General features: G+C 38.3%; 1 protein-coding gene and 1 pseudogene across 2 annotated transcripts in view; both read left to right on the top strand.

Annotated features, from left to right (window-relative positions):
- The window catches only part of CEP120 (centrosomal protein 120), a 78,906-nt gene that overhangs the window by 2,520 nt on the left and 53,461 nt on the right, over window positions 1–22,925 (top strand). Inside the window, exons 2-6 of one of the 2 annotated variants that reach the window (XM_054555880.2) lie at window positions 2,508–2,664; window positions 4,878–4,992; window positions 8,453–8,594; window positions 11,956–12,048; window positions 21,682–21,830. In XM_054555880.2, coding sequence (XP_054411855.2) covers window positions 2,508–2,664; window positions 4,878–4,992; window positions 8,453–8,594; window positions 11,956–12,048; window positions 21,682–21,830 — 656 coding nt within the window. The remainder of the gene's footprint in view (window positions 1–2,507; window positions 2,665–4,877; window positions 4,993–8,452; window positions 8,595–11,955; window positions 12,049–21,681; window positions 21,831–22,925) is intronic. The other variant, XM_009241000.4, reaches the window with a different exon arrangement.
- On the top strand, window positions 12,055–20,704 carry LOC129059521 (keratin, type II cytoskeletal 8-like; annotated as a pseudogene).

The following is a 22,925-nucleotide window of genomic DNA, read 5'->3' as shown; positions in this document are numbered from 1 at the left end:
TTCCACAAACATACCCAAAACTAGCATGTGGTCCTCCCTCCAAACTATTCTTCTCTCTTGTTTGTACTGTATTTCCATTCATCATAACCATGCTGTTGCCTCAAGCCAAGAACCAAGGAGTCGTCCTCAGCCTGGATTCACTCTCCATTTCTAACTTCCAAATGGTCACCAAGTATAATTGATTTTATTTTCTGAATAATAATAGATTCTACATATAAGTTTTTGAATGAATGAGTTTACATTGTGAGTGCCTTGGTAAGGGGCCCTCATTATCCACCTAACTTATTGTAATAATCTTTTCAATAGTCTGATTCTTGAATGTTTTCTTCCTTTCCAGAAACATCTAGACTTCCTCCATTACTCCCTGGGGATAATCTTTCTGAAATGCAAATCTGATTTTCTTAAAGTCCTTCAGTGTCCTAAAGGATAATAATGTCTGTATTTCTTAGAATGGCATACATGGCCCTTTGTGGTAGACCTCTTGCCTACCTTTTCAGTCTCATTTCCCCTCATGTATTCCCATCCCTTCGGCTTGGTGGAGGACTCGGGGGACTACAGTCCTTAAGAGTTACTTGCAATTTCTTGACTACACTTTTAGAAATGCCCTTTATTTAAAAGAAAATGGTTAAGCTTTTACCATGAACAAAATTTGGGCTATGTACTAGATTCCAAGGATGAAAAAGACCATTTCTGTTCTCTCCGTATCACTGTCTGCAGCAAGGCAGGCACCTGTTTGTTCCACTTCACATCCTCTGTTCTCAAGCTTGTTGGAAGCTGTTAGTTATAATAATACGGAAAATGTAGGTTCTTTGACATATATGACATTCATTTGGGGAAGCTAGGTATCTTTTGGAGCAGCAGAAAATGAGGTCCTGAGAGGGGCCTCTGTTAATGCTAACTGGGAGAGCTGTGCGATGTGTGTTAATACTCGTAATACAGAGTTTCAATGAGAGCCTCAGGCTTAAACTCACGAGGTTAGCAGTCAAGGTCTTTTTAACAGCTTAATTCCTACACTTCCCCCACAAGTAGCTTGTGCCAGGGTGAGTAGCAGCAGGGATTTCTTTATTAATCAGTGAATAAAATTCCCCTCACTAAGATCCACCTTAACAGATTCATAAACAAGAGGACTAGTTGACTCAGTGCAAGATTCTTAGTGCTTCTTCGTTGATGTTCTTTAGCTTCCTGTTTTCAGTTTTTTTTTGGTTTGTTTCTCTTAACTAGACCCTCAGTTTTTTTAGAGCAAGTACTCTATTTTACTCATTTTGTACTCCACCATCTGATAAAATACCTGACTCTGAATATGTCTTCAATAAACATTGATGAAATGGGGTTTGGCAGTACAAATGAAAAGTGATGTGTAGATAGAATATTTGAATATTTCTTGATAGTGTACAATGTTGTCCTTGAGAATAGAATGAAGGAATCCATGTGGCTATTTTTCTTTAGCTAATTTGGAAAGTATTCTGTTTTTTTTTTTTTTGTTTTTTGTTTTTTGAGACGGAGTCTTGCTCTGTTGCCCAGGCTGGAGTGCAGTGCTCACTGCCACCTCTGCCTCCCGGGTTCAAGCTGTTCCCCTGCCTCAGCCTTCTGAGTAGCTGGGACTACAGGCGCATGCCACCACACCCAGCTAATTTTTTGCATTTTTAGTAGAGACGGGGTTTCACCAGGAAAGTATTCTTAACTGAGTTAACAGAAAAATTAAGCTGCAGGCAAATTTGTTTTTACTAATTTATTTCCCAGCTCTTCAGATGACTGTTCTCTATTAAGTACTGCTATAGTAGTATCTAAAATTCGTGTAATCACATTAAGTGTTTAATTCCAGATGTTGTTGAGATCATTCCTACTCAAAGTGTGGACCAAGGACAGCAGCATTCACATCAACTTGGATCTTGTTAGAAATGCGGAATCTTAGGCCCATCCTAAATCTACTGAGTCAAAATCTACATTTTAACAGGGTCCCTAGGTGATTCATGTGCACACTAATGTTTGAGAAGCACACATTTATAAATTATAGCTTTCCATTTGATTCATGTTTCTTATGAATTATGGAAGTGAGCGTATATGTGAGCCTGCATTAGTGAGGTAGCTTATGGAATGCATGTCAACCACACTTAACAGATCTTTAGTTTAAAAAAAAAACATGCTAGACTGGGCGTGGTGGCTCATGCCTGTAATCCCAGCACTTTGAGAGGCCGAGGCGGGTAGATCACCTGAAGTCAGGAGATCCAACATGGCAAAACCCTGTCTCTACTAAAAATACAAAAATTAGCTGGGTTTGGTGGTGTGCACCTGTAATCCCAGCTACTCGGGAGGCTGAGGTAGGAGAATCGCGTGAACCTGGGAGGCGGAGGTTGCAGTGAGCCAAGATTGCGCTACTGAACTCCAGCTGAGCAACAGAGTAAGACTCCATCTCAAAAAAAAAAAAAACCAAACAAAAAAACACATGGTAAATGATCCTGTTTGATTTTTGTACACTTTTGATTAATCTATATATTCTGTTTCTCCAGGTCGGCACTTCCCCAAACGTCCAAAGCATATGCTTGTAGTGGAAGCAAAGTTTGATGGAGAACAGTTGGCTACTGATCCTGTGGACCACACTGACCAGCCAGAATTTGCTACTGAGTTAGCTTGGGAAATTGACAGGAAAGCGCTTCATCAGCACAGGTGATTATCATTTTCATTTTAAAGTAGCTTCTTTATTGGTTTCTTATTTTTCAGGCTGTTATAAATAAATACAGGTTGAGTATTTAATACTTGGGACCAGAAGAATTTTGGATTTTTGGAATATCTGCATAATCAAAGTAAGATACCTCGGGGATGGGACCCAAGTCTAAACATCAAATTTATTTATGTTTTACATTATACACATAGTCAAAGGTAGTTTTATATAATATTTTAAATAAATTTTCATAAAATGAAGTATGTTAAATGCTTGTGTGTGGAATTTTCCGTTTGTGGCATTATGTCAGCACTCAAAGTTTTAGAATTTGGAGCATTTCAAATTAGGAATGTTCAACCTATAAATTTTGTATCTGTCATTACATTTAATAATTATAGTTATTGAGTGTTTTTTTAATGTGACAGGAAATTTTTAAAGTACTTTGCAACAATAACAGTTAAACATCAGAACAACACTATGAAGTTGGTTTATTTCCCCCATATTATAGATGAGGAAACTGAGGCCTGAGATGTTAAGTATTAGTAACTTGCTTTAAGTCTGTTAGCTTAGTAGTGGTAGAGCCCAGCCAATTCAGCTCTAGAGCCTAAGCTTTTACACTACACTTACACTGAGCTGTTTGGGTTTTTTTTTTCCTAATGTGTGAGACAGTAGATATTCTAGAAATAACTTGATGATACCTACTCATTATTAAATATGGTTGGAATTCCTTGTAATTTCTGTTAATTTACTTATTGTATATTTACCTGGCTTGCCAAGGATATATAGAGGGGTATCCAGTGAAAAGTTATGAAAGTAATTCTATCAAGGTTTCTTTCTAATTAATTTACATTTGATTTTAAACAAAACCACTTTATTAGTATATAAAATAGACTTAAAGTTATAGTATATATTTTTTGTGAACTCTGACTAGAAGCAGGCAACAACAATAAAAGCAATACTGTATTAAAGGATTAAAAATATATTTTCTTCTGGAAAACATGTTATCACTTTAATACTTGCTTGTTCTCAGTACTAAATTAAATCAAAATGGAAAGTTAAAAAAAAGGAAAGCAAGGAAAAATCTATTTGCCTCTATTGCTAGAGTAGTCCATGGATTTATTTGAAGAAGTATTGCATTCTTGGAGAATATCAGTGTTGGATTTCCTTTCAGTGGTGTCTGTAATGGAGTCCTGCTATAAGCTGTTAGGGCTTCCATTTTGTTAATGCCAGGTTAGTACCACTCTGATTGTTGTAGGCTGAGAAAATACGGATAAATTGAATTTATAAGTGATGATTTTGTGCTAAGTGCAGTTCTATAATAACTCCACTAGATAAAAGCAGTGGCAAAATCTATTCAGCTTAATGCATGAGCCAGTTTAGGGGTTCCGAACTAAAACAGAGCCCATGCTAAACAAGCCAGTATCATTCTTTCAGAACATAGTTATGTGTTATATTATTAATTTAAATTTAAATTTATTTTATATTTAATTCCTGTTTGTTTTTTAGCTACAAAAGAGCTATAAGCATGTATTTGTATTTGTAATTTTATGTATGTTACAGTATAAGAAAAATAAAATAGGTTCTGAAAATTCATGATAATTTTTTACTTTCAGAAAGTTTTACACATTACAGAAGCTTGAGAAACATTGACCTACATGATGGCTTCTTAGATGAAAGAATGTAAAATATGTTGACATGTTTTGTATAATATTTAGTTGGTGTAGAGGTTAGTAGATATAATTAATAACCTGTTTATTTTTTTTATTTATTTTTTTATTTTTGAGATGGAGTCTTGCTCTGTCACCCAGGCTGGAGTGCAGTGGCGCGATCTCGGCTCACTGCAACCTCCGCCTCCCAGGTTCACGTGATTCCTCTGCCTCAGCTTCCTGAGTATCTGGGATTACAGGCGCATGGCACCACACCCAGCTAGTTTTTTTTTTTTTTTTAGTAGAGATGGGGTTTCACCATGTTGGTCAGGATGGTCTCGATTTCCTGACCTCGTGATCTGCCCTCCTCGGACTCCCAAAGTGCTGGGATTACAGGCGTGAGCCATTGCGCCTGGCCTAGTTCTTGCCTGTTGAAGAGTTTTTTAGACAGTATAAAACAGTTATAGTTTTATCCAACAAAATTGTAAGTATCTTGATAATAGGCAATATTTTCAAGGCCAATAGAAAGTTTGTTAAGCAAAAACCATTTTATTTATCACGTTTTGTTATAGGCTACAGCGTACTCCTATCAAACTCCAATGTTTTGCCTTGGATCCTATAACTTCAGCGAAGGAAACCATAGGTTACATCGTTCTGGATTTAAGAACCGCTCAAGAAACAAAGCAGGTATTGCCCTTTTGATGTTTTGCTAATGATTATGTTAGACAGTTGATTATTTTCAGTAGATAACAGATCGATGAAAAGAACATGAAATACTAGACCTGATCAATCATAGGCTTGAGCCAATATGGCAGTTCTTTTTTTTTTTTTGAGACGGAGTCTCTGTTACCCAGGCTGGAGTGCAATAGCACAATCTTGGCTCACTGCAACCTCCACTTCCCAAGTTCAAGCAATTCTCCCTGCCTCAGCCTCCTGAGTAGCTGGGATTACAGGCACTCACCACCACGCCTGGCTGATTTTTGTATTTTTAGTGATGGGGTTTTGCTATGTTGGCCAGGCTGGTTTCAAACTCCTCACCTCAAGTGATCTGCCTGCCTCGGCCTCCCAAAGTGCTGGGATTACAGGCGTGAGCCACTGCACGCAGCCAATATGGCAGTTCTTATGTTTTAGTTTATGAATTAGATTTAGAAAATCTCAACATTTTAATCATTTCCTTGACCAAGAACTGTCTTTCTCAAAAAGACATCTCTGAACTGGCTTGTATCCAAGTTGCTGTTACCGGAAGCTTAATATGCCTCTCCCCTGAGCTTTCCTTTTAAAGGTGGTTCATTCTTTTCTAATGTTTCCTGCTTCAGTGAATTGTCACCATTCCCCTTTCAGTTATACAAGTTAGAAATACAGAAGTCTTCCTTGGCATTTTTCCTTTTCCTTCCTCCATAACTACCTGTTCCAGTTGGGGTTTTTCCCTCCTGATCTGTCTGCTATTCTGCTTTTCACTGCTGCCACCCCAAACTCAGCTGCTATTGTTTCTTACCTTGGCTATCATAATAGCCTCCCTGCTTCCTGCTCCTTGCATTCCTTGCATAGCAGTCAGAGCAAGTGAACTTATTGAAACACAGTTGATGTTATCTAACCAGTACCTCTCTGCCCCCCTACTCCCAAGAAAAAGAACTCAGAATCATCATCCTGATTCCTGTGATGGTGACTTTTATTATTTAACATGGTGCTGCTTAGGGCTTTTTTTTTTTTTTTTTGAGATGGAGTCTTGCTCTGTTGCCTAGGCTGGAGTGTAGTGGCGCGATCTCGGCTCACTGCAAGCTCTGACTCCCGGGTTCATGCCATTCTTCCGCCTCAGCCTCCCGAGTAGCTGGGACTACAGACACCTGCCACCACGCCTGGCTGATTTTTTTTTTGAATTTTTAATAGAGACGGGGTTTCACCGTGTTAGCCAGGATGGTCTCGATCTCCTGACCTCGTGATCCGCCCGCCTTGGCCTCTCAGAGTGCTGGGATTACAGGCGTGAGCCACTGCGCCCGGCCGCTGCTTAGCGCTTTAAGTATCTTCTGACCTTTTTGTATGTGACTGACTTTAGAAATCTCCCTTGCAATTTTTCTGATTGTCTTGGGTCATAATTTTCTTAAGGGGGAAAAAAAGTTAAACAATTAAAATAGTATCTTCTCTTTTATTTAAAATGCCATTCTTGATTTGAATCTTAAATTGGGATTCTGTGAAGAAAAATTTATCTCTTACTAACATTTTTGCTGCTGATAGCAATGATATTTGCATATGATCAGTCAGCCTAGCCCAAGGTTGGAATTAAAAGAAACTGGAATTTAAAAATGCTTTAAAAGAGGACTTGTTTTCCCCCCATCCTTGGTACTCATTGCTTCTCTGCCCCTAGATCTTATCCTGAAAAGGTTTTTCCTTCTTTAGTTTTAGACCCTGGGCTTTGATTGGGCTCTCGATGTTTCTCTTAACCACTTTCTCTCATGTAACGTGGAAGTGTCTAGAAGACACTTCTGCAGTCAGTTTAGTTGCAGAGAAGGTAAATCCTGTTAGGAGGGTATCTGAGGGATGAGGTCATGCCTCTGAATACTCTTGGCATTCCTTGTCCCCTTGTCCTTTAGGACAGTTTGTCAACGTATTTGTAATCAAAGTTAGGGAGAAATGGCTCAGTTATTTAAACTAAATGCTGTATTGCTTATTCTCTCCTGTTTGTCAGCATAAATATTTGTAATTGGATAGTACAATATTTGAAGTTCAAAATAAATTGATTCTCTGTAAATAAATATAAACAGAAAAAAATCCAGATTTATTTTTCTGAGTTATATAACAGAAAAAGTCATCAGTTCTCTGAGTAGCTGGAAATCTTTCTTTCAGGCTTATATTCAAAATTATAACATATTTGTTATAAGAAATACATCAACAAACTGTATTATGCATTTTTATCTTTAAAAAATTAGGTTGTTGATTTTTAAACCTATGGCCTACTTAATTCTATTTTACTTATCAAACATGATTTGAATATAAAATAGCAGTATAGGCACCATTTATTATGTCTTTATATAACAAAGACAATATAAGCACCATCTACTATATCTTTATATAACAAATTATCAGAATAAAAAATGCTGTTTCCAAGTATTGAAATGGTATTCCCACTGATCGGTGGTTCCTGCCTTAATAATATATGTAGGCATGATATTTTTCAGGCTGTCTTGAGTACTAGAATTTCTGAGGTTGGTCTAGTGGGGATATTCAAATAATTTAGGATACTTCATTCTGTAAGAAGGCTTTTGTTTCACTATCAGTCAAGTACCTGGTTCATAATCCACCACTCTTCCGTTAGGCCTTGACTTTAGTATTTTGTTAATGCTTTTTATTAACACTAATAAGATTTTCTTTTTTCTTTTTCTTATTTATTTATTATTATTATTATTATTATTTTTGTGACAAGGCCTCACTCCTGTTGCTCAGGCTGGAGTGCAGTGGCGCGATCATGGTTCATTGCAGCTTTGATTTATTGGGCTCAAGCAATCCTCCCATCTCAGCCTCCCAGGTAGCTGGGATTACAGGCATGCACCACCATGCCTAGCTAATTTTTTGTATTTTTAGTAGAGACGGACGGGGTTTCACCATGTTGCCCAGGCTGGTCTTGAACTCCTGGACCCAAGTGATCTGCCCACCTTGGCTTTCCAAAGTGTTGGGATTACAGGCATGAGCCATCCATCCAAGATTTTCCTATGCTTATTGATATAAGCAGAACGAAGTAGGTCTATGGCAGAAAGAAAAGGTATAATTTAAAAACGTGAGAAGTTAGAGGTTAGGGAATTAGAAAACTGGTAGTTTTTTGTTGTTTAAGGGATGAAGTGAGATTGGGGGTGTAAGACGAAAGGTAGAAAGAAATATATTATGCTTTCTTCCTTTTAATATTTTGCCTCTTGAAGTATAGGAAGACAAGCAAAGAAAACAATTTAAATTTCTATGTAGTTTTTCTAGAGGGAAATTCAGTTGATGGCTTCTTAAGCAGAAATAATTTGTTTTGAGAAAAATGTGAGAAAAAATTGTTAATAGAGGATGAAGTACTGAAAAGCTACAATAAATTTATTTAGAACTGTATAGCATTTCCCAATATGTTTTTTCCCTTTTTAACTATTAGGTGTTTTGTTATTTTATTATTCTCTAGGCACCAAAATGGTACCAGTTGCTGAGTAATAAATACACCAAATTCAAGTCTGAGATACAGATAAGTATTGCTTTGGAAACCGATACAAAGGCACCAGTGGATAGCTTTAAAGCAAAGGGGGCTCCCCCTCGAGATGGAAAAGGTTTGTGCATCATCTCTAAAAACATTCTCTGAGAAGTTCCATCTTTGGACTAGAGCTTTAGGAAGGGGGAGTGTTATAGGGACATGTATGCAGGGTGTAAACTGTTCATCAGACAAATATTGTGACATTGTTACACATGCAGGACTTGTTGCTCTTAGCTCTTGTTTGCAAATCTTAGAAATAGGAAAATTTTTTCTTTATTTGGTATGTAATAGAACAAAGCACAGTTTCGTATAGTTTTAAAAATTTGCTACTTAGGACAATTTTCTTCCTAGGATGAGTACAGGAAAGCCCAACATGGTCATGCTGTTCTCTGTTTATTAACTCAACTGTAGGTTAACAAAACCTTTATATTTTTTCTTTTTTAATTAATAAACTTTATTTTTTAGAGCAGTTTTAGTTTCACAGTAAAATTGAGCAGAGAGAAATGAGAGTTCTCCTATATACTCCCTGTCCCCACATACTTGCAACCTCTCTTGCTATCAACATGCCACACCAGAGTGGTGATACTACAATGCATGAATATATCACATCATTCATATCAGTGTCACCCAAGGTCCATAGTTTACATTAGGTTTCTCTGTTGGTGTTGGACATTCTATGGGTTTTAACAAATGTAAATGACTTGTAGTATCCACTATTGTAGTATCATACAGAATAGTTTCACCACCCTAAAAATCATCTGTGCTCCACCTATTCATTCCTCCCTCCTCCCATCCCCTTGGCAACTATTGATCTTTTTTACTGTCTCCATAGTTTTGCCTTTTCCTGAATGTCATATAGTTGGAATAATATAGTATGTAGCCTTTTCCAGATTGGTTTCTTTCCCTTAGTCATAAGTGCATGTAAGTTACTTCATGTCTTTGCATGGCTTGATAGCTCATTTCTTTTGAGTGCCTATAGTCAATTGTCTGGATGTATCACAGTTTATTTTTTCACTCAGCTCCTAAGGGACATCTTGGTCGCTTCTACCTTTTGGCAATTATAAATAAAGCTACTGTAAACTGCTGTAAACATCTGTGTGCAGATTCTTATGTGGACAGAAGTTTTCAGTTCATTTGGGTAAATATCCAGGATTGCAGTCGTTGGATCATGTAGTAAGAGTATGTTTAGTTCTGTAAGAAATATCCACACCACCTTCCAAAGTGGCTGTGCTATTTGGCATTCCCACCAGCAATGAATGAGAATTTCTGTTGCTCCATATTCTTACCAGAATTTGGTGGTGTTAGTGTTTTGGATTTTGGCCATTCTACTAGGTATATCATAGTATTTCATTGTTGTTTTAATTTGCAATTCCTCAATGACATAGGATGTTGAGCATGTTTGCATATGCTTACCTACCATGTGTGTGTCTTCTTTGAGGTGTCTGCTCAGGGCTTTGGCCCATTTTTAAATTGAGTTGTTCATTTTCTCGTTGAATTTTAAGAGTTCTTTGTATATTTTGGATAATAGTTCTTTATCAGATATGTATTTTACACATATGTTTTCCCAGTATGTGGCTTATCTTCTTATCCTCTTGACATTGTCTTTCCCAGAGCAGAAGTTTTAAATTCTAATGACATCCAGCTTATGAGTTGTTGCATTCATGGATTATGCCTTTGTAGCTGTATCTGAAAAGTTGTTGCCACCACCCAAGGCCATCTAGGTTTCTCGTTTGTTATCTTCTAGGACTTTTATAGTTTTGCAGTTTACATTTAGGTCTGTAATCCATTCTGAGTTAATTTTTGGAAAGGTTGTAAGGTCTATGTCTGTCTAGACTCACTTTTTGCATGTAGATGTCCAGTTGTTCCAGCACCATTTGTTGAAAAGACTTTCTTTGCTCCATTGCATTGCCTTTCCTCCTTTGTCAAAGATCAGTTGACTTATGTGAGTCTATTTCTGGTCTCTTTATTATGTTCCATTGATCTATTTGTCTATTTGTTTGTCAATGCAACACTGTCTTGATTACTGTAGCTTCAAGTAAGACTTGAAGTCAGTGTCAGTCCTCTGACTATTCTTTTTCTTCAATATTGAATTGGCTGTTCTGGTTCTTTTGCTTCTCCATATAAACTTAAGAATTTGTCAGTATCTGCAAAATAATTTGCTGGGATTTTTATTGGGATTGTATTGAATCTGTAGATCAAGTTAGGAAGAACTGACATCTTGACAATATTGAGTCTTCTATCTGTGAACATGCACTATCTCCATTTATTTAGTTCTGTGATTTCTTTTATCAGAGTTTTATGGTTTTCTTCATATAGATCTTACATATTTTGTTAGATTTATATCCGAGTTCTTTATTTTTGAGGGTGTTCATGTAAATTTTATTTGTTCATTGCTGGCATATAAGAAAGCTGTTGACTTGTGTATTAACTTTGTATCTTGTAACCTTGCTATAATCACTTTGTGTGTGTGTGTGGGGGGGGGTTTTGTTTTTGTTTTTGTTTTTTTTTTGCTTGTTTTGTTTTTTGAGACAGGATCTCACTCTGTCACCCAGGCAGGAGTGCAGTGGTGCGATCTTGGCTTACCGCAGCCCCGACTCCCGGGTTCAAGCGATTCTCCTGCCTCAGCCTCCTGAGTAGCTGGGACTACAGGTGTATGCCACCATGCCTGGCTAATTTTTGTATTTTAGTAGAGAGAGGGTTTCACTACATTGGCCAGGCTGGTCTCAAACTACTGACCTCAGGTGATCTGCCTGCCTTGGCCTCCCAAAGTGCTGGGATTACAGGCATGAGCCATGACACCTGGCCTTTTTTAAAATTCTTTTTGTTGTTGATTCTTTCCACAGATTTTTTATGTAATCATGTCCTCTGTGAACAAAGACAGTTATATTTCTTCTTTCCTCATCTGTATACTCTTTATTTCCTTTTCTTTTGCATTAGTAAGGCTCTAAGTATGATGTTGAAAAGGAGTGGTGAGAAGGGACATCCTTGTCTTGTACCTGATAAATTATATTTCTTCTTTCCTAATCTGTATACTCTTTATTTCCTTTTCTTTTGCATTAGTAAAGCTCTAAGTATGATGTTGAAAAGGAGTGGTGAGAAGGGACATCCTTGTCTTGTACCTGATCTTGAATGCTTCAGGTTTTTCACCAATAAATATAATGTTAGCTGTAGGTTTTTATATATTCTTTATTAAGTTGAGGAAGTTTCCTTCTAATTCTGGTTTATTGAGAGTTTTTATCATTAATAGATAATGGATTTTGTCAAATACTTTTTCTGCATCTGTTGATGAGATTATGTGATTTTTTTTCTTCATTAGGCTGTTGATGTGATGGATTACATTAATTGATTTTTGAATGTTGAACCAGCCTTGCATACCTGCAATAAATCCCACTTGATCATGGTGTATAATTATTTTTCTTTCTAAAAACCTTTTGTAGAGATGGAATCTCCCTATGTTGCCAAGACTGGTCTCGAACTCCTGGGCTCAAGTGATCCTCCCACCTCAGCCTCACAAAGTGCTGGAATTACAGGTGTGAGCCACCATGCCCGTCCTATAATTCTTTTTATACACTGATGGATTTGATTTGCTAATATTTTGTTGAAGATTTTTGCATTTGTGTTCATGAGAGATATTGGTCTGTATTTTTTGTTTGTTTTCTTTTCTTTATTGTAATGTCTTTGATTTTGGTATTAGGATGATGCTGGCCTCAAAGAATGAGTTAGGAAGTATTCTCTATGTTTCTGTCTTCTGAAAGAGATTATAGAGAATTGGTATAATTTCTTCCTTAAATGTTTGGTGGAATTCACCAGTGATCTCTAGACCTGGTACTTTCTGTTTGGGAAGGTTATCAATTATTGACTCAATTTCTTTAATAGATAATAGGCCTATTCAGATTGTCTATTTACTCTTGTATGAGTTTTGGCATATTGTGTCTTTCAAGGAATTGGTCTATTTCATCTAGATTATCAAATTTGTGGGCCTAGACATCTTCATAGTATTCCTTTATTATTATTTTAATACCCGTAGGCTCTGTAGTGATCCCATCTTTCATTTCTGATATTAGTAATTTGTATCCTTTCTTTTTTTTTTTCTTATTGAGCCTGGCTAGAGGCTTATTGATTTTATTTATCTTTTCAGAGAACCAGCTTTTGATTTTGTTAATTTTTCTCTATTGATTTCCTGTCTTCAGTTCTATTGATTTGCTCTAATTTTTATTATTATCTTCTGCTTACTTGGACCTAATTTGCTCTTCTTTTCTGGTTTCCTAAGGTGGAAGCTTAGATGTTTGATTTTAGATCTTCTCTTCTAACAAACATATGCATTTAATGCTATAAATCTTCCTCTAAGCACTGCTTTCATTGCATGTCACAATTTCTGTGCCCAGCGAAATTATCCTTCAAAAGTGAAGGAGAAATAAAAATTCTCAGACAAATAAAAATTGCATCTCACAATTTTTGTTGTGTTTTCATTTTCATTTAGTTCAAGATATTTTAAATTTCTCTTGAGATATTTTTTTAACCCATGTGTTATTTAGAAGTATATTGTTTAATCTCAAAGTATTTTGGGATTTTTCAGCTATGTCTGTTACTGATTTCTAGTTTATGTAGCCTGACAGCAGACACGATTCTGTTCTTAAATTTGTTAAGGTGTGTTTTATGGCCCAGAATTGCTCTGTCTTGGTGAACTTTCTATGTAAGCTTGAGAAGAATGTGTATTCTGCTGCTGTTGTTTGAAGTGGTCTATAGATATCCATTGCATCCAGTTGATTGATAACGTTGAGTTCAGTTATGTCAAAGATTTTCTGCCTGCTGGATCTGTCCATTTTTGATAGTGTGTGTTAAAGTCTCCAAGTTGGATTCAACTATTTCTCCTTGCAGTTCTGTTAGTTTTTGCTGCATGTATTTTGATACTGTTAGGTGCATTCACATTAAAAATTATTTTGTCTTTTTGCAGAATTGACTCCTTTATCATCATGTAATATTCCTCCTTTCCCTGTTAACTTTCTTTGGTCTGAAGTCTGTTCTGTCTGAAATTAATATAACTACTACCATTTTCTTTGGATTAGTATAGCTTTTAATCTATATTTGTTTTTATATTTAAAGTGGGTTTCTTGTAGATAACATATAGTTGGATCTTGTTTTTTGATCCACTCTGACAATATTTTTTAACTGGTGCATTTAAACTATTGATGTTCAAGGTGATTATTAATATAGTTGCATGAATAACCTTATTTGTTAGTGTTTTATATTTGTTTCTCTTGTTTCTTATTCCTGTTTTTGTCTGTAACTCTTTTCCCACATTTGTGGTTTTAATTTAATTTTATTTTCTCTTTCTTGCTTATCAGTTATACTTTTTTGTTTTTGTTTTTGTTTTACTTTTTTAATGGTTGCCCTAGAGTTTGCACTATACATTTACAAATTTCAAATAACAGTATACTGCTTTTACTTTGAAGGTCCAGCTTCAAATAACACTATACTGCTTCACAGGTTGTTTTAGGTATTTTAAAATAAAATATTACTAATCCCTCCTTCTTGTCCCTTGTATCATTGCTTTCATTTCAGTTATACATTGACATACACACACGCATGCGTGCACACACACACATAATAATTGAAGAACCTTTTATCTGTTAGATCAATTAAGAATAAAAAATAAAAGTTTTTATTTTACTTTCATTTATTCTCTGATGTTGTTCATTTCTTTGTGTAGATCTGAGCTTCTTACCCATGCCATTTTTCTTGTCTGTGAAGAACTTTTTAATATTTCTTGCACACAGGTCTACTGGCAACAAATGTCCTCAATTTTTATTTGTCTGAGAGTTTTTATTTCTCCTTCACTTTTGAAGGATAATTTCACTGGGCACAGAATTCCAGGGTGATGTTTTTTTTTTTTTTTCCTCAACATTGTAAATACTTCACTCTACCCTTCTTGCTTGCATGGCTTCTGAGAAATTGGATGTAATTCTTATCTTTGGTCCCTTAGCGGTAAGATTTTTTTTCTCATTTGGCTTGTTTCAATATTTTTTCTTTAGCTTTGATTTTCTGATGTTTTAATATGGGATGCCTAGCAGCAAGTTTTTTTTTTTTTTGGCATTTATCCTGCTTGGTGTTCTCTGAACTTTCTGAATCTGTGGTTTGGTGTGTGACATTAATTGGGGGAAATTCTCAGTAATTATTGCTTCAAATATTTCTTCTGTTCCTTTCTCTCTTTTTTCTTCTGGTATTCCCAGTCTGTGTTTATTACACCATTTTTAGTTATCTCACAGTTCTGAGATGTGATGTTCTGTTCTGTTCTGTTCTGTGGTTTTTTTTTTCCCCCAGTCTTTTTTCTCTTGATGTTCCAGTTTTGGAAATTCCTATTGTCATACTAAGCTCAGAGACTCTTTCCTCAGCCTGTGTCCCACCTACTAATGAACCAATTCTTATAGTCATTCATTCCTGTTTTAGTATTTTTGTCTCTAGCATTTATTTTTTATTCTTTCTTACGCTTTACCATCTTTCTGTTCCCATTATCTCTCTGTTCTTGTATGCTGTCTACTTTTTTCATTAAAGCTTTATAAGGCATATTAATCATAGTTAAAAATTTTTTCTGTTTTGATAATTACAACATTCCTGCCATATCTGACTTTAGTTCTGATGCTTGTTTAGTCTCTTCAAACTGTGTTTTTTTTTTTTCCTTTTAGTATGCCTTGCAATTTTTTGTTGTAAGCCGGACATGATGTATAGGGCAAAAGGAACTGCTGTAAAGAGGCCTTAGTAATGTAGTGGTCAGGAGTCGGGAAGGGGAAGCATTCTATAGCCTTATGGTTAGGTCTCAGTCTTTTACTGAGCCTGTGCCCCTTGGGTCTGAACTTCATTGCTTCTCAGTTTTTTCTCCCCTTGGATGGGGCAGAGTGTCTGGAGGGGCTGGAGTTGTGTATTCCCTTCCCTTGCATGGAAGAACAGAGGCAGCTGGAGTTGGGTATTTCTCTTCTCCCTGGTCAGTTAGGCTCTGATAGAACCTCAACAGGTTAGGCTCTGGCAAATAGTTTCTCTGAGGGCAGCCCTTGTTAACAAGAACAGAATTGTCTGGTGTGTTTCAGAATGGTTTCTTTTCTCCTCCCTATGCCAGAAGAATGAGGGAACTTTTCTCTGATATTCACTGCGAGGACCTGGTAGAGCTCCTGGAGGTAAAAGTCACAAAAGTGTGGGGCTCCCTTGTGACTGGGTCCCCCTGGAGTTTTTATCTCTCAGGCTGGTTCACAACAAGCTACTAGCAATTCATCCCAGTTCAGGTTTTCCTACTTAATGCATTGGCTCTTTCTGTTCCCTGTCTGTTTCCTTAGTTTTGGGGAGCAGCAGTTTTCCTGAGACCTCACTTTTCTGACAGATCTATGGAGAGTTGTTAATTTTTAGTTCGTTCAGCTTTTTATTTGCTATTAGGGCTAAGTGAAGATTTCTAAGCTCTATGTGCCAGACTGCATATTTCTTCTTCAATGTTTTACAGTCCCTGTTTTCTTTTAGGTAAAATGATGGAGTTGGATGAGATAGTCTCTAAAGTTCTTTCCTACTCTAATATTTTGTGATTACATCTCTTGTGTAAACTTTTTCTGTAGAGGAAGAAGGTGTCTTCTGGAAGTGAGAGAAACAAATAGTGAAATTGAAATCATACAATTGGTATTCTACTATGCTTCAGTCATGTTGCATGGAATGTCCTAGACTTATGTGGAAAACTAACGTTAATAGCGGTGTTTGTGTTGGCACGTATATTCTTAGTTCAGTGAATTTATAAATAGTTGTCTTGTCCTAAAAGTTTAATCCTGAATTGAGAATTACCTTTTGAATTGAGAAGATATTATAATTCAGTATTTTAACAATAACTTTTCCTCAGCTTCTTCTCTTACCAGTACTTCTTAACTTCCTTTTGGCCTTTTCGTTCTCTTCCCAACCTTTATATATTAAAGAAATTTCTTCTCATTCTGTATACACTCTTCCAATGCAATACTATTTATTTACCAGGCATCAGTCATACAATCATACTCTTCTGTGCCGAAGACCCCCACTTAGGCCTTTGGACCCAAATATCACTTGCCTCCTGGACATCTTCTTTTGGATGACCTCTAGGCACCATAAACCCAAGAGATGGTTAAATTGAATTTCAGCGATGTGTTTGCCAAAATGGCATACACTGTAAGTAGTGAAGTCAGGATGTGAACTTGGAAGTCAGATTCTAGAGCCTTTATTATTTTTTCCCTCAGTGAAAAAAAATTTTAAGAATTTGTTTTCGTTGTGAAATAATCTCAGTCTTCCCCGAAAGTTGGAAGTATGTTATGAAGAATATTTTTCCCTGCACTATTTGAGAGGAATTTACTACCTAATGCACCTGAATATTTGGAGTATTTATTAGAGCATTCTCCTTCATAACCGTGGTATATCCATCAGAACTGGGAAATTTACATCAATATATTAACACATGTAACCTTATTACATTAATGAAACATTGATACATTACTACCCCTAATTTCATTTGAGTTTTGTTTTACCAATTGTCTTTTCCCAATAATTTCCTTTATAGGAAAAGGATTTAGTTTAGAATTAGATGTTACGTTGAATTGTTGTATCTGTGTATTCTGAAATAGTTCCTTGATCTTTCCATGACCTTGAAATTTTGAAGATTGCAGGCCAGTTAATTTGTAGATTGTTTCATGACTTGAGTTTGTCTGATTTTAGATTTAGCTTATGCATCTTTGGCAGAAATATCATCGAAGAGATGCCACATTCTTCCCATTGCATCTTATCAGGTGGTGCACAATTTTGATTTGTCCTGTTTCTGATGCTAACTTTGATTACTTGATTAAAGTGTTGTGTGTTAGTGTTCTCAACTGTAAACTTGCTCTTTTTAACTTTGTAATTAATAACTGTTTTGTGGGGCAGAATTGTGAAATTATGAATATATTCAATTTCTCATTAGACCTTCAATTTGTTTATTTATATCAGTCTGAATTTACAGTTTTCTCTTTTTAACTACCCTTAATTATTTGTCCCAGATTTGGGCAGCCCTTTTAAGTTACTTTTGTTTCCTTTTGAATGTCTCCATGATTCTTTGAACTTATCAACAAATATTTTCAGGCACAGCAAGATGTTCCAAGCTCATCTTGTGCTTACTCTGTCTCAGCTCTGGATTCAGCCATTTCTCTAAGGACCCCTGCTTCCTTTTGGTAAAGAATGATTTTTAGAAGCCAAGATCTAGGTGCTAGGTATGTTAGCTCATATCGAGGTGTCACTGCTCCCAGGCCCTTTCAGTAGACAAAGTGAGGGAGTTTGTGCATATATGTGTACACACACGTATAATACATACACACATTTGTATATATACATATGGTCTTACCTGTTTTGTGCTGCTATAATAGAATACTACAGACTGGGTAATTTATAAAGAACAAATTTATTTCTCGCAGTGCTGGAGGCTGGGAAGTTCAAGATCGAGGCACTGGCATCTGGTGAGGGACTTTGTCCTACATCTTCACATATTGGAAGGCTGAAGGGCAAGAGAGGAACTCTCCACCAAGCCCTTTTATAAGGGTACCTGATCTCATTCATTAGGGAGGAGCTCTCATGACCTAATCACCTGTTTAACACCATATCTCCTAATACCATCACATTGGCCATTAAGTTTCAACACCTGAGTTTTGAAGGGGACACATTGAAACCATAGCACATATACACCATTTTGGTTATATTTATCAATATACATTGAACAGGGCCAGGTGCGGTGGCTCACGCCTGTTCCAGCATTTTGGGAGGCTGAGGCAGGTGGATCACTTGAGGCCAGGAGTTTGAGACTGGCCTGGCCAACATGGTGAAACCCCTTCTCTACTAAAAATACAAAAAATTAGCCTGGCTTGGCGGCACAAGCCTGTAATCCCAGCTACTCAGGAGGCGGAGGCAGCAGAATTGCTTGAACCCGGTGGGGGCGGAGGTTGCAGTGAGCCGAGATCCACTGCAGCCTGGGTGACAGAGCAAGACTCTGTCTCAATAAAAAACAAAAAACAGACCAAGAAGCAGCTTCTCCGCTCCTTCTAGGATCTCCGCCTGGTTCGGCCCTCCTGCCTCCACCGTGTCCATCAGGTGACCCAGAAGTCCTACAAGGTGTCCACCTCTGGCCCCCGGGCGTTCAGCAGCCGCTCCTACACAAGTGGGCCCGGTGCCCGCATCAGCTCCTCAAGCTTCTCCCGAGTGGGCAGCAGCAGCTTTCGGGGTGGCCTGGGCGGCGGCTATGGTGGGGCCAGCGGCATGGGAGGCATCACCGCAGTCACGGTCAACCAGAGCCTGCTGAGCCCCCTTGTCCTGGAGGTGGACCCCAACATCCAGGCTGTGCGCACCCAGGAGAAGGAGCAGATCAAGACCCTCAACAACAAGTTTGCCTCCTTCATAGACAAGATATGCATATGGTTCCTGGAGCAGCAGAACAAGATGCTGGAGACCAAGTGGAGCTTCCTGCAGCAGCAGAAGACGGCCGGGAGCAACATGGACAACATGTTCAAGAGCTACATCAACAACCTTAGGCGGCAGCTGGAGACTCTGGGCCAGGAGAAACTGAAGCTGGAGGTGGAGCTTGGCAACATGCAGGGGCTGGTGGAGGACTTCAAGAACAAGTATGAGGATGAGATCAATAAGCGTACAGAGGTGGAGAATGAATTTGTCCTCATCAAGAAGGATGTGGATGAAGCTTACATGAACAAGGTAGAGCTGGAGTCTTGCCTGGAAGGGCTGACTGATGAGATCAACTTCCTCAGGCACCTGTATGAAGAGGAGATCCGGCAGCTGCAGTCCCGGATCTCAGACACATCTGTGGTGCTGTCCATGGACAACAGTCGCTCCCTGGACATGGACAGCATCATCGCTGAGGTCAAGGCACAGTAGGAGGAGATCGCCAACCGCAGCCGGGCTGAGGCTGAGAGCACGTACCAGATCAAGTGTGAGGAGCTGCAGAGCCTGACTGGGAAGCACGGGGATGACCTGCGGCGCACAAAGACCGAGATCTCCGAGATGAACCGGAACATCAGCCGGCTCCAGGCTGAGACTGAGGGCCTCAAAGGCCAGAGGGCTTTCCTGGAGGCCGCCATTGCAGATGCCGAGCAGTGCGGAGAGCTGGCCATTAAGGTTGCTAACGCCAAGTTGTCGAGCTGGAGGCCGCCCTGCAGCGGGCCAAGCAGGACGTGGCGTGGCAGCTGCGTGAGTACCAGAGCTGATGAACGTCAAGCTGGCCCTGGACATCGAGATTGCCACCTACAGGAAGCTGCTGGAGGGCGAGGAGAGCCGGCTGGAGTCTGGGATGCAGAACATGAGTATTCATACGAAGACCACCAGCGGCTATGCAGGTGGTCTGAGCGCGGCCTATGGGGGCCTCACAAGCCCCGGCCTCAGCTACGGCCTGGGCTCCAGCTTTGGCTCTGGTGCGGGCTCCAGCTCCTTCAGCCGCACCAGCTCTTCCAGGGCCGTGGTTGTGAAGAAGATCGAGACACGTGATGGGAAGCTGGTGTCCGAGTCCTCTGACGTCCTGCCCAAGTGAACAGCTGTGGCAGCCCCTCCCAGCCTACCCCTACTGCGCTGCCCCAGAGCCTGGGAGGGAGGCTGCTATGCAGGGTAGCCCTGGGAACAGGAGACCCACCTGAGGCTCAGCGCTAGGCCGAATCCACCTGCGGGGGAGTTTACTACCTGGGGACCCCCCCGCGTGCCCATGCCTCCAGCTACAAAACAATTCAGTTGCTTTTTTTTTTTTTTTGGTCCAAAATAAAACCTCAGCTAGCTCTGCAAAAAAAAAAAAAAAAAGCCATATATATGTATATATGTGTATATATATGTATATATATGATATCTGAATTGATGCTGCTCTACATATATGTATATAGACGCTTCAATGTATATATTGTTAATTTAGATTGACACCTTCAACTCCATTCCAACACTGCAAGATTTATTCTAGTTTTCACCTTCACCCTATTTGTAACTCCCTGCCCTGTCAGTGAGAACATGTCATAGTTATTTTAACTTTTAAGCTCTATTGGCCTTATTATATAATGGCTACCTTTATTAAAGTGCTTAATGGGTCAGAGGCTGTGCTAAATGCTTTGCTTTCATTATTTAATTTGATCTTTAAACAACTGTATAAAAGCCTTTTAGAAAAAAAAAAATAAGCGACTAAAAGAGATTGGGTATGGGTTCCCTGGGCAACAAGTGAAGGACAGAACTGGGATTGGAACCTTGGTCTATGTGACTTAGATATCTGTGCTCTTAATTATTATACTGTTTTCAGCCACTGCTACTGTAAGCACAACTCTTTTGGATTAACTCCTAGAAGAAGGATTGCTTGTTTATAGGGTATGCACATGTAAAATTTTGATAGGCCCTGATACATCACCCTCTAATAGGTTATTCTAGCGTATACCTGCCAACATTGAGAGCATTCACTTTCTTGCATTCTCCTCAACATTGGATATTATCAATTATTTTAGTTGTGTATGTTTTTTGTTTTTTAAATCAATTTGAAAAACCCTGTCCCTCTTCAGTCTCCTCATACTAAAGCCTATTTTCTTCTCAAAACTAGTTTCATGATTTTCTCTTATTCTTAGAAAACTATCCAAAAATGTTTCTGGATAGCATACAGAAAGACTGTATGATATGGCCTCTGCTTATCCAGCCCCACCTCCCTCTATGTTGGTTCTCACTCTGGATCTGGCACCCTATGCCTGTGTCAGTTTTCTCACACATGCTTTCTCTTCCTTCTGTGTTTTTGTACATACTGTCCCTTCTGTCTAGAACACTCTTTTTTTAACTCCCCCATTCCCTGTTCAGCTACCCTTTTCTTCTTAGCCATATCTAGCTTGTTTACTTTCCAGTTTAGATTCACTGTAAAACCTATGTTAGATGCCTTTTCTATGTGGTTTATTACCTTAAGGTTTTAAAAATGTTACTTCAGAATTTTACTTTTATATACAGAAAGACAATGCTGGTTAAGTAAGGTTTCTTTGGTGAGTAGTTAAGAGAGTAAAGGAACCCTTATTAGATATTAACTGTATTCATGAAAATTACCAAGCAAATTACAAAATATAATCAGTTTTTGAAATCTTATAATGGTTTATGACAAACTACAATGTAGTTTAATCGTGTTTTTCTCTGTAAAGTACCTGCCATCCTGGCTGGACTTGACCCCAGGGACATTGTGGCTGTGCTGAATGAAGAGGGAGGCTACCATCAGATTGGACCAGCAGAATATTGTACTGACTCTTTTATTTTGTCAGTAACCATAGCATTTGCCACCCAGTTGGAACAGGTGAGACTTTCCATGAGATTGGTGACTTATGAATAATTTGAAAACATGTAAAACATTTACCTTTCAGGTATTAAAAAGACTTGCAAGTAGACTTTTTTTTTTTTAACTTTTGAAAAATGAGTTCAAAACATGTTTTCTTTCATACTAGAAAGAGAACTTTAATTTAGAAAAAATAGATTTTTATGATCTTGATTGTAAGAGAATAAATCTCAGGATTTAGGAGAATGGCCATCAGTTAACATTGTTTTCCATTGTACTGTGTGGCATTGTAAGGACTGACATAGAAGGATTTTTAAATTTTGAACGATTTACTTTTTGGAGAAACTTATAATGTCAGGAATACTTTCTGCCACTAATACTTAATGCCTATAGAGTTTTGGGTTCTATTTTATTTTATCTTGTTTATAAACTAATAAATTAAGCTGTTACTATCATGGATGCTAGCAGAAGACACAGGTTCTTGGATCAGAAACAAAAGAATTTATTACCCTTAGTAGCAGAGCAAGAACATGAATATTGGTATATTTCCTTCAGTTGCCCTTACCCCAGGTCCCATGGGGACTACACAGAGGGGCCCAGGTGGTTGCCCTGCACATAGTGGGTTTTATCACAGCTGAGGAAACTGAATTTGGGGAACCTGCCACTTTTATTGTAAGCAGTAAGCAGGCCTAGTCTTTGTCCAGGAAGACACATTACCTTATCTCTCAAGCTGCTTAAACAACCCTGGGAAATGGGCTGAGTAAAAGAGTGGTCTGGGCCTTGCAGTCTTGCCATACTCTGCAAGAATGTGCAGGGATGCTCAGGGCTCATGGTAGATTGCCTTCTTCCCAACAGCAGCTCAACACAAAACTAGCTGTTATTCCACTGTCCTTCTCAAGTCCACTTCCCTTTTTTTTCCCCTCCTCTGCCATCAACTTGGTTTTACAGGTCTACTTTTCTTGACATTATGTTGTTCTATAGTAGCTGAAATGAATTAATACTTATAAAAATAGATAATATGGTTTATAACAGTACAATTTTTATCAGAGTATTCCCCTCCCCACTTTTTCCCCTAAGAGACAGGTCTGTCTTTGTTGCCCAGGCTGGAGTGCCTTG

Source organism: Pongo abelii, chromosome 4, assembly GCF_028885655.2.
Source record: "Pongo abelii isolate AG06213 chromosome 4, NHGRI_mPonAbe1-v2.0_pri, whole genome shotgun sequence".
NCBI classification, from domain to species: Eukaryota; Metazoa; Chordata; class Mammalia; order Primates; family Hominidae; genus Pongo; species Pongo abelii.
Note: the sequence above shows the minus strand (reverse complement) of the source record. Positions and strands in the feature narration are given on the sequence as shown.